The sequence below is a fragment of the Podarcis filfolensis genome, assembly GCF_964270895.1.
Source record: "Podarcis filfolensis genome assembly, chromosome: 1".
Lineage (NCBI taxonomy): Eukaryota > Metazoa > Chordata > Lepidosauria > Squamata > Lacertidae > Podarcis > Podarcis filfolensis.
The window spans coordinates 21,474,835-21,487,441 of NC_139604.1; the positions used below are offsets into that span (position 1 = coordinate 21,474,835).

At 44.2% G+C, this 12,607-nt stretch overlaps 1 protein-coding gene across 4 annotated transcripts in view; it reads right to left on the reverse strand.

The window, feature by feature from the left end:
• Window positions 1-5,357: 5,357 nt before the first annotated feature.
• The window catches only part of CHN1 (chimerin 1), a 106,818-nt gene continuing 99,568 nt past the window's right edge, over window positions 5,358-12,607 (reverse strand). For all 4 annotated transcript variants that reach the window (XM_083631030.1, XM_083631032.1, XM_083631031.1 and 1 more), the window contains 2 exons: window positions 10,987-11,092; window positions 5,358-6,453 (listed from right to left, as the gene is read on the reverse strand). In XM_083631030.1, coding sequence (XP_083487156.1) covers window positions 6,282-6,453; window positions 10,987-11,092 — 278 coding nt within the window. In that variant the 3' untranslated portion in view covers window positions 5,358-6,281. The remainder of the gene's footprint in view (window positions 6,454-10,986; window positions 11,093-12,607) is intronic.

Below are 12,607 nucleotides of genomic sequence, written 5' to 3' on the forward strand. Positions count from 1 at the left end.
GTGGGTTGTGTGCACCTGCCCCATGTATTAAGCTACTGACCTGCATGTCCCATGGGGCAGTTGTACACAGTTCCAGGCTCATGTCCCAGCAACACCCCCTGCCCCTAACAGCCATAACATGACTTTCTCCAAAATCGTTAGGGACCAAACTCTATTTTAAAAAAAAAACACTTCCCTGCCCAGACGAGCTCCTTTACTCCATCTCTGTTGCGAATAACCCCAAGACAAAATCTGAATATTTGAGAATCAGATGCCATTTCCAAATCGGCTTCAACCGCTGTCCGAAATAAGCCAACGTGAAATGGATACATTTCAAAATGCTTCGAACAATAAACAGGGAATGAAGCAGCCTTAGCAAACCTTTGTTTGAAAAAGTAAAGCATTCTGAATAGGCAGACAGATCGCGAAAAGAAAACCCACCGTCCATTTCACCATGATTTTGAGAGCAAGCTTTTCTGAGCAACATTTGACCAGTTCTGCATAGCGTGAGAAAATGCCACATAGCTCTCTAATTATTAGGAGTTTGCAGTGCATTAATCTACAATTACATCACCCTGAACAGTAACTCAGACGGATTTTATCATGCTTGACGTCCCTCATTTATAGTCATGATTTGTTGTACTGGGGGGGGGGGTAATGGGGGGGAGAGGGAGGGCGGTGTTTAGCTGAGTGCTTTGCTTGTTATAGAAATGCATAGGGATTGTAGAGCTTGGCAGAGTGGACTCTTACCTACTCATTAGCTAATTGTAAAAGAGGGGGAGGTGTGTAAGGGCCCAGCGCACGGAAGTGAGAATAATGCAGTCCAGCTCCCACTCCTGCCTCTCCCCACAGAACTGTTTGCCATCGAGCTCGGCTCTCAATGCTGAAGGGTTCGAAAGTTCCCCGTGACTGTGGGTGGCTCTCTCTAAAGCTTGATTGACAAGGCAGCCCATGGCTCCTGTGGGTGGTTCTGAGCTCAGTGTGGAAGAGGACTAAATATTGAACCGCAAAGTTTGTTCCCTTTATATACAGGACTCACCTCCTGCTATAAAACAAAAACGAAAGTCCCCGAGGGAGGGGAACTGCCACCTCCGAACCAAAAAGAAAGAAAGAAAAGCCTGGTTTGATTGCTAGTTGGAGTTATGGCTAGAACAAGATAGCACACACTTTGGATAAGGATCTCTGAACAGCTGCCAGCGTTGTTGAGGAATAATCATTAATTCTGACAGCTGCTCTTAAAAGTGAACAAGGCAGTCCCAACTGAAAGGAACAATCTGTTAAAACACGAGTTTCTTCCACCGATAGTTTCTAATTTCTAATTGGGAGAGCATAGCTAGAAAGAAGGAATCCAATTATCCTAATTGGGCCTCATTTATAATGCACTATTTACCTTCTGGAATGCCGAAATCAACAATTCAGAAGTAAAATCAGGGGGATGTGCTTGTCTGATCTAGTGCAGTTGTAGTATTTTCAAATATATATATATATATATATATATATATATATATATATATATGTAAAGGTAAAGGGACCCCTGACCATTAGGGCCAGTCGTGACTGACTCTGGGGTTGCAGCGCTCATCTCGCTTTATTGGCCAAGGGAGCCGGTGTACAGCTTCGGGTCATGTGGCCAGCATGACTAAGTCGCTTCTGGTGAACCAGAGCAGCGCACGGAAACGCCGTTTACCTTCCCGCCGGAGCGGTACCTATTTATCTACTTGCACTTTGATGTGCTTTCGAACTGCTAGGTTGGCAGGAGCAGGGACCGAGCAACGGGAGCTCACCCCATCACGGGGATTCGAACCGCCGACCTTCTGATCGGCAAGTCCTAGGCTCTGTGGTTTAACCCACAGCACCATCTCTCTCTCTCTCTCTCTCTCTCTCTCTCTCTCTCTCTCTCTCTTCCATAAGTTTTGCAGTAACCCAGGTTAAAGGTATTTGCAAGACTTAACAAGGTTCATCTTAGGTTTTCCTCAGCAAGGAATCTGCTTCTGTCTTGTAAAGAAAGGTAGTGGAAAAATCACAAGGTCACGCCTTGGCAGGACCACAGATATTTGTTGGACCGTTCCTGATGGTGATTACATGATTTAGTGCTAAACAGAAGTGGGAGAACCACACACAAGAAAATGTCAATTTTCTTCCATCAGTCCTGCTATAGTTTATATTTTGGATTGAACCAACTGCGTGTCTGCTGCTAATTCCCTGGCTTGGAGTTGAGGGGATGGGCAAGGAAACTGCGTGGCCTGTTAATAGACTGTGACTTGAGTCAGAGCATCTGAGAAACTAACCTTCTAGAACTGCAGTGACATACCAAAGCCATATTTGTATTTGTTTCTTAGTCCTGAAGGAAGGGTAACCCTCCCTTAAAAAGAAAGAAGACCAAGCAGAAATTGAGGATTTCAGTTTTTGTCTCAATAATGCAGATAAATTTGAACTGCATGGCATATCTGATTTTACAAATAAAGAAGGCTTTACAACTTAAGTCTACAAAAGCTGTAGGATTCGAGTGTGGCTACAGAACAATGTGGGCACATCAACTGTTATCAATTTACCCAGCCAAACAAAGGCTCTTGTATCTATTAAGCCAGGGACTCTTTGTGTGCAGAGGAGTCCCTTTCTTCAGTAGGGACAAATGTAAGGTTGTACACTTAGGCAGGAAGAACAACCTGCACACACATAAGATGAGGGGGACACCTGGATTGCCAGTATGTGAAAAGCATCTAGGGGTCTTAGAAGACCACAAGTGTAACATGTCAACAGTGTGATGCAGCAGCCAAAAAGAAAATGCTATTCTAGGCTGCATCAACAAAAGTTGTATCCCAATCAAAGGAAGTCACAGTCCCACTCTACTCTGCCTTGGTCAGACAACACCTGGAATACTGTGTCCAGTTGTGGTTGCCACAAGATGGAACGTGTGCAGAGGAGAGCAATCAAGATGATCAAGGGTCTGGAAACCAAGCCTTATGAGGAATGGTTGAAGGAGCTGGATATGTTTAGCCTGGAAAGGAGATATGGTAGCCATCTTAAAATATATTTCAAGGGCTGTCACATGGAGCAAGTTTGTTTTCTCCTGCTCTGTAGGCAGGACCCAAACCAGTGGATCCAAGTTACAAGAAAGGAGATTCTGACTAAACACCAGGAAGAACTTTCTGACACTCAGAGCTATTTGTTAGTGGAAATGACCCCCTGGGAGGTGGTGGACTCTCCTTCCTTGGAGGTTTTTAAGCAGCTGTTGGATGGCCATCAGTCATGTATGTTCTAGTTGAGATTCTTCCATTGTAGGGGGTTGGATGAGATGACCCTTGAGACCCCTTCCACCTCAACAATTGTGAGCTACAATATTTAAGTCAAAGAGGAACCACTGGCACAGTGGGCAGTATGTTCCTCATTCACTTAGCTGGCAGGGACAGCTCTGCACATATAGCCATGCTGTAAACACAGACTTGTCCTCAAGACTTGGTGAATGGAAATGAAGAATTCAACTTTTATTCTCTTCCTGCTCATTACTTGCTCCATGGCAAAAATACCACCAGATCACACCTTGTTTGCTTCTTTCTCTTTGCCAAGGCCTAAAACAGTGGAAAGACGGCTCCCAACCCAGCCTTCTTCAGCTCTTCTTCATCGCGGTGGAGGGAGTCTGGGAGGCCCCCCGATTACAGACCTCTGACGGTAAGTAGGGTCTTTTGTCCATATGGACCTGATGGCATATAAAGAACACAGACAAGGCCTGGACCTCAGAGCGTTGCATATTGGTGCTTATTAAGTTTTGACTAGCAAGATTCACAATATTATGGCTCTATGTGTAAGGGGGGAGGGGAGGGGAATGGGACTCTCTAGTACCTTTCTTTGAAATAGGCCATCAAAAGATTTTCACAACTGCCTGCACAATTTGTCAAAGCTCACCAGTTTCTAGAGAATATTATATATGAAACTGTATGTAAGATAGGACAGCTATATTAAGGGACGTGAAGGAATACTGAGAGCAACTTATTTGCATGATTTGCTAAACCACACATACCCAAATAAATAATTTGTAACTTTAGGTCATTTCTTCCTGGTCTGAAGGGTAGAGTGTGTGGGGAAGTCATTATCCAACAATTTAAGCTATGATTTGGATTCATTAAGTTTGGATTGCTGGTTTGCATAAGTAGGCTGGCTGGCATATCATCAGCTGTACATTTAATTAGAAAAATGAACTAGGAATCGGTGGTTAAAAGCACTCCTGATACTTTATTACGTTTATTCTTTATGCCACAAGAAAACTGTTTTAGCCCCAAGGCCACACTCCACACTGGCTGTGTGCGTCACACCATCAAGTTTTTTTGCTTGCCTTGAATACGTCCTTTGAACTCTTGCTCACCTGGAGGGAGGATAGAGAGGGATATGTGTGCAGAAATCAGCCTACTATGGGGAGGTGAAATTTGCTTTCATTTCTCTGCCCACTTTCACTTCCGGCTGCACCAGCCACTGGCAAAAGGGAGTGAAGCCTCAGCCTGAAAATGGTTCCCCAATCCACTAACAGCCTGATCTTGTGTTGAGTTAGGCATGTTTAAGTTCAAGATTTCAATAGGCTAAAGCTTAACTCTGTTTACGAGAGAACAGGGTTGTAAAGTTCCAGTCTTGTGCATTTATTACAGTCATACCTCGTGTTACGTTGGCTTCACTTTGTAGCTTTTCAGGTTATGAACGCGGCAAACCTGGAAGTGTTTATTTCTGGGTTCGCCACGCGCATGGACGCAGAAGCCATCTGCACGCTTCGCGCATGCGCAGGAGTGCTCTATCGCGCTTTGCAGTGGTGTTTTACTTACGGACTTTCCAGGGTGTGAATGGCACCCTGAAATGGATCACGTTCGTAAGTAGAGGTACCACTGTATTTGGGAATAGGCTAAACTGAGAAGTCAAGTAAAGGTAAAGGTAAAGGTACCCCTGCCCGTACGGGCCAGTCGTGTCCGACTCTAGGGTTGTGCGCCCATCTCACTTAAGAGGCCCGGGGGCCAGCGCTGTCCAGAGACACTTCCGGGTCACGTGGCCAGCGTGACGAAGCTGCTCTGGAGAGCCAGCACCAGCGCAGCACACGGAAACGCTGTTTACCTTCCCGCTATAAAGCGGTACCTATTTATCTACTTGCACTTAAGAGTGCTTTTGAACTGCTAGGTGGGCAGGAGCTGAGACCGAACGACGGGAGCTCACCCTGCCGCGGGGATTCGAACCGCTGACCATACGATCGGCAAGTCCTAGGCGCTGAGGTTTTACCCACAGCGCCACCTGCGTCCCACCGAGAAGTCAAGTAGGACTTGTCAAATAAGTGTGTTTTTGTTTGGGGTGGGGGAATGGGCTGCATGTCTGTGATACTGGGGCAAAAATGCAGCCAGACTTGGTAAGGTTCCAACGCAAAACTTTAATAAATTAATACGCATGCCCAATAAAAATACAAAATTACCATTTAAAACAACAACAAACCAGTCTTCATTCGTTCAGTTTGCCACCTTTAACTGGATCTTTACAAAAAAAGGCATGACTTAAAAGTGGCAGCCACAACGTAAAAGAAAAATGCACGCCATTGCTAAAACAAATGCTATAGAACCCAGCTAGAAATTACCATATTTACTCGAGTCGAATGCACCATTGAATCTAATGCACGCCTCAATTTTTCAGAACCTTGGGGGTGGGGGAAGGATTTGCTGGCGAATGTAAATGTGTTATCGAATCTAATGAGCACCTTAAATTTCACAACATAATTTGGCCAAAAAAGGCACGCATTAGATTTGAGTAAATACGGTATCTTTCAAAGTAGGCTAAGAATGAGGGGTGATGTCAATGAAGAGATAGAGGTCTTGGTTCATTGCAATCTGCTCCCCCCTGCAACTGAAATATCAGAAACCAATTACGGAACGTAGTAAGTAACCCACAACAGATTTACACTGAGAAACATGCTAAAGTACAATCACAGACTATTCCAGAACACAGAAGCTGTGCTGTTCCTGTTGTGTCCTTTGCAGCAGAAGCCTCACAAGAGAGGGTAAAACAAGGAGGAGACCTATTTCAGTTTGAATTTCCTGTACTATGATGAAACCCCCCAGACCTATTTAGTACTGGAAAGTACAATATATGTTCCCAACATTGTCTGAATGATACCACACAAGCAACGATAAACAAGCACCTTTCATACATCAAAAACCTCACAATCAGAATTCCGCTGCAGGCTCCACTTCAAAATATTCCTTCATCATCCCCGGATTCTCTTTTTTCGTTTTTGCAGTTCATTTAAAAACATACATGCACACCCACACCCACAAACAAGTTCAAAATAAAATATCTTCGTTTTTTATAAGCATCTCCACCACAAGTCTCTGGTAACGGATATCGTTCAGGGCAGCCATCGCATCAAGTTCCGGCGCTCGCATCAGTGTTGGTCCAAAAACAATGCCCAGGTTCTCTGCGTTCATCAGATTCTCCTTTTCGTGGAGCGTCACCCTGAAACAAGGAGGGCTACAGTTAAAACACAAAGCACCGGGAAGACATTATTGGTAGCTGCCAGACTGATCTCACGAACATGGAACCAGAAACACAAACCACATTGACGCTACTAATTAAATGTTTCAACGGTCATAATGTATTTTGCCCTATTGGCAGCTGTCTGTCGTCATGGCAGATATTCTCCCCAGCGGCAGAGCAAGCTGATTGGGTGCCTGGGGCAGTGCATGTGCCCTGTGCCCAGGGGCAGGGCCAGCTGCCCATGGGGGCGGGGCAAACGGGTGCAGGATGTTCCATGGGGCCTCCGCAGAGTCTGCCTACCTCCTCCCACTCAGCTGCCCTACAGCTGAGGGGGAGGCAGCGGGCGAACTGTTTGGGGCAGCGGGGAGCCTGCGTGCGCCCAAGCCACCGCGTCACTCCCAGGAGAGATGTGTGGCTTCGGCGCGCTACAGGCCCTGTGGTGAGTGCTGCCCAGCATTTTGTCACTCCCTCAATGGCGACACCCGGGGCGGCCCACCCCCACCGCCCCCCCTTCCTCCGCCCCTGATTCTTCCCTCTCTACAGTTGTACCTCAGGTTAAGTACTTAACCCATTCCAGAGGTCCGTTCTTAACCTGAAACTGTTCTTAACCTGAAGCACCACTTTAGCTAATGGGGCCTCCTGCTGCCGCCGCTGCACGATTTCTGTTCTCATCCTGAAGCAAAGTTCTTAACCTGAAGCACTATTTCTGGGTTAGCGGAGTCTGTAACCTGGAGCATATGTAACTTGAAGCGTATGTAACCCAAGGTACCACTGTACTCCATTCCCAGACAGTCTGCCTTATGGTCACTGCTTTACAGAAATCCAGTTGGCAAGACTTGGTGGGACACTTGAGTCCCAACTACAGGAACCCTGAGAATTACAGTTTTGCAAAGGAGTTCTCATTCTCCAACCAACTCTTCTCATGAAAACTAGTTTCTTTTGTTAGTACAGCAGGGGGTTCAATTCACATACGGGGCCCAGAGCACCCTGATTGTGTTGATAATTCTGTACTCTTAAGATCTGACCTCACAACAATTACAGCATGTGAAATCTGATGTTAAAAGGGGGTCCTTGTGATTGTAAACAGGGTTAGAAAACCAGATATCTGAGCCAGGCACCAAATGGCTCCTTAAACCCAGGGTTACAGTTACCAAAAACAGAATGCCTCTTTGCCATTTGGGGGCCATATGGCAGGAAAGTTTTGTTTTTTAATAGGACTTTTTGCTTCCTGAAATTCATTTTGATTGTGCAGATAAAATATAATGGATAGAATTCTACAGGATGTGTTGCTAGTATGAAAACAGGCAAGACCCAAGGATCCCCAGGCAGGCAACTCCAGATGGTGGAGACGTCTGGCACCTTCCTGGTACAGTGGTACCTCTGGTTACATGCTTAATTCGTTCCGGAGGTCCGTTCTTAGCCTGAAACTGTTCTTAACCTGAAGCACCACTTTAGCTAATGGGGCCTCCCACTGCCACTGTGCCGCCGGAGCACGATTTCTGTTCTCACCCTGAAGCAAAGTTCTTAACCTGAAGCACTATTTCTGGGTTAGCGGAGTCTGTAACCTGAAGCGTATGTAACCCAAGGTACCACTGTATCTGGGCATCTTCACGTGGTTGCAAGTGGCTGATGGTTAGGTGCAAAATGCTCCTGGTGCTTGGCAAATTTTGAACATGTTGGAAACTACTGCCCTAAAGGACTACTGTGAGACGGATATCCCCTTAGGGTCTCCTTAGAGGAAGGATGAAAGTCTAGAACTGAAAGAGGCCATGTGTTTCTATAGAACCACACACACATCCCTTTTCATGTTATAAACAGTAAAATGGAATAAATATAAAGCACACAAAGCAAACCATCTAAATGCATTGAATAAACATCTACGATACACAATCTCTGTAGTAAATGACAGTAAAAGGGATTGTCTCCCTCTCTTCGGACTCCGTTTGAATGGCACAGCATGCAAGCGGCTGTCTTGAGAGGCTACAATATGCTTTATGGCAGTTAATTGCCTCTCAGAACAAATTAATATTTGTAAATTAGCTGGTGAACAGATTAAATTCATATCCCAGGATTACAACTCAAAATCCCCATCAAGGGCACACATATATAACTAAATACCCACTGTTGAGAAGTCTGTGAATTATAAATAAAACATCAGCAGCCCCCTCTCCACCGTGTTCATTCCATATTATAGAGTAAAATAAATTTCAGACACCTATCCATGATAGCTAGGAGCTGATAACTGTTTGGCATATTGTTCTGAAGCTGGCCAACCTCTGCAGTTTCTATTTACAGCGACTCCAAATATAGCCAAGCAGGCTGAACAACTGAATTTGATAACAAGACTTCATTAGCTGTTCCCTCATCGCAACACGTCTTCGTGAGCATGCCTATAAAAAGTTAGATGCTGCTTATGTACCTATGTGAAATGGGTACGGCTGAGTTATTCTTGCATCTGTGGTAGTCATAAGAAAATTCTGTGTGGAAATTTCTTGGCTATTGCTATAGAAAAGAGCTGGTTGGCCTTCACACTAAATAACAAGTTTTTTGGAATTCTATCAGAAACTACTCTCTTCCTCCTTTCTTGCCTCTTTTGCTGTTTGCATTTGCATTTTTGTACATTTGACTTTTAAAGAGGATTTTGATTGCGAAATTATACTTGCATGAGTGGAGTATGTATTTAGAGAATACTTTTTAAAGAATAAACCACTACAAATCATATCTGAAGTGGCATGTGCACATTTGTCAACGGATCCCATTAATATCTCGCTGAGCTTCTAAAAGAAAATGGTGCTGTTAATAAAAGGGAATGAAAAATCGTTTTGGGTGTGATAGAGGGAAAGTGACCCCCCTTTTTTTGTTACCTTTAATAGAAAGAGAGGAGAGCAGGCCTTAAATGTGCTTCACGTAGTCCGGATTGCGGCTTTCCTTATCCATAGCAAAGATGTTAATTTTTCCAAATTAAGAAACCAAAGCTTGTGTCAAGAACTAAAAATGGTTGTTCAAAGAACAGGGCACACTATCAAAATATATTAAAAAATTATCCAGTAGCACCTTAGAGACCAACTAAGTTTGTTCTTGGTATAAGTTTTCGTGTGCATGCACACTTCTTCAGATACACTGAAACTGAAGTCATCAGACCCTTATATGACTTCTGGTGACCTCTGTTTCAGTGTATCTGAAGAATTGTGCATGCACACGAAAGCTTATACCAAGAACAAACTTAGCTGGTCTCTAAGGTGCTACCTGAATCTAGGCACACTATCATTACTGGAATTTTATTGGCTGGGTAAAGCAATCCTAAACCCTGGGCTGGGAGCACTGAGCAGAGCAACTACTGCATCCAAAACTTTGCTGTTCATGCCAGCCAGGGCCGAAGATGTGGCGGAGGGGGCTGCTCATTTTTTAATGTTTCAATTACAGACTGGCACAGCTGAGTTGGTTCAGCCAGATTTCTGCTTTGAAACCGTAGGCCAAGCCATGCTCAATGTGGTAGACAAGAAAAACAGTGTTGGGCATGATGCGATAGTCCATGTAACCGGGAAAGACAAATGAACTACCTGAAGATGGATCCAAAGTTTGCATGGACCAACTAAAGGCATGGTTGCTTTGGGATGCTCAGAATATTACTTAGCATTTTCTTGATGGCCAGAATGCTATCCTCCCAAAGAAAACTATATGATCAAAGAGAGTTCCTCAAAAGAGGGGGAAATAAGATGTATTTTTGGTGGGGGGAAAAGTTTTTGCAGAGGAAAACAAAAACCCAAACCAGAGAGGATTAGGATTATACTCCCAGGGAAGTTTAGATTTTTGAACAGTGGCATGCGGTCAGTGCAACACCACCACCACACTCTAACCAACTGAGCTATCCAAAGGGACAAATCTCACCTGATCTTCAGTGGAGGGGAGCAAAAACAAAGAGGCATTTTATTGGGTCTTTATTTTCAGAGGAAATAAATGGGGACGAGGGACTATGCTGTGTGACCTCACAAGCGCTAAGTAACTCCAAAACCAATCTATAATCATTCCTCTGAATTCACAAGCAGCCTCATTTGACATGGAAACACTCGCATTGTTTTGTAGATAGTTACATGAAGGGGGAAATACGGAATTCACACTTCTTGTTGTGAATTTGCTTATCAGGGCTCAACACATGAATAGGGCACAAAGGGTGACATTCCAGTGCTGTCTCTTCCACTGCCAGAAGGCATCCACCAACAGAATTGGGAAGGAGGCAATTTTACGACAATTCTTCCTTCTGCTGCAGCTCCTTTCCTTCTCTAAATCAGCTTTAGAAGTTTGGGGGACCCTCCAGTTCCTACATTTTTTGGGGGGAGGGACACATGTGACTGTAGGAAGGTGGAGAACTGCTGAAAATTGCCACTCCCTATTGAGTAATGCCTTCCATCACTGGAGTCCTCCCCTTAGGATTTAATGCCTGTAGCAGTTAGCCCAAGAACCAGAGGCAAGAAACACCCAAGAGGAACCAAGAAGGACCATTCATTTCCATACCTTTTTAAATGCGCCATGAGATACCGTAAGGTTTCACAGTGAGCAGGAGGCAGCAGTTTCAGGGCTTCGTGAAGTATTTCCAGCTGTTCGTCAGGATCCGTGGTTTCTGAAACAAGAAATATCTGATCAAATTGAAGCCAAAATATGTGGGGGTTTCAAGAGTTTGGGTAGTCTTCCCAGATAATTCTTTGTTGTTGTTGTTTAGTCGTTTAGTCGTGTCCGACTCTTCGTGACCCCATGGACCAGAGCACGCCAGTGTCTTCCACTGCCTCCCGCAGTTTGGTCAAACTCATGCTGGTAGCTTTGCGAACACTATCCAACCATCTCATCCTCTGTCGTCCCCTTCTCCTTGTGCCCTCCATCTTTCCCAACATCAGGGTCTTTTTCCAGGGAGTCTTCTCTTCTCATGAGGTGGCCAAAGTACTGGAGCCTCAGCTTTACGATCTGTCCTTCCAGTCAGCACTCAGGGCTGATTTCCTTAAGAATGGAGAGGTTCGATCTTCTTGCAGTCCATGGGACTCTCAAGAGTCTCCTCCAGCACCATAATTCAAAAGCATCAATTCTTCGGCGATCAGCCTTCTGTATGGTCCAGCTTTCACTTCCATACATTGTAATTATTGTAATTAAACAGATGATGAAGAATGGTTAGTGAAGTGGAGAGTTGCTCCGCAGCTCTCGAGTTTTAAATTAGTTTTAACTCATCTAATCAATATTCTACCAAGTGGAGACCAGAGGACAGAGTCCCGATTTTATCTGCCCTGGGAGTCTGTTTTTAATGAATTTAGACTCATTCATGAAGGGAGTATTGAATGACACAGTGTTTTTCAGATATGGGCAGCTAGCCTGTATCATAAACCTTGAACAGCTGCATTTGTCGGTGTAGTAAAGTATTACTGCTGCTAATTACAGTTTGTTCACTTCAGGTAAGAAAACAGGTGCTGTAACACCTTGCACAAATTTGCTTTGGACGGGACAAAACCCCCCAACGGAACCTGTCTTGCCTGAAGTTTTAACAATAAAACAACAAACAGGGTGATGATACAATGAATACTGCAATCAACACAAGATAATATCACCAAGGTTGTAAACAAACCAACCTCCACAAGAATGGCAAAAGTAGTTTCTTCCCCAAATAGGTTTTATCTTAAACAACAGCAAAAAACAAAGAAAAACACTGTCTTGCCTGAAGTTTAGCATCTAGGACAGGAGTCGCTGAAAGGAACTGAAGATGAAAGAATCTATCCTACAGTTAGGTTTTCTTATTTCACCTAATATTTCGAACTTATCTGATAGGAGATATGGTGGTCACACGAACGCAAAAAAGAAGATCGAAACAAGTTTAGCAAGTCATTAGACATTTGGCGCTTCTGCTGGGGGTGGGTGGGATTGATGAATGTTTACTCTTGCTCCCTTGCATTAAGAAGTGAATACAATAAAATATTGGAGGGGTGTGTGTGTGTGTGTGTGGCCTACCAAGATGTTTCTGATTCTACTTCTGAAAAGGTTGTTGACTTCAACTTGCTCTTAAAGGATGACTGTATAAATAAAATGTTACTCTAGCTTAAAACACATACAATCCCCACAAGTTGCTTGACTCTACAAAAACAAAACCTATGGAGAA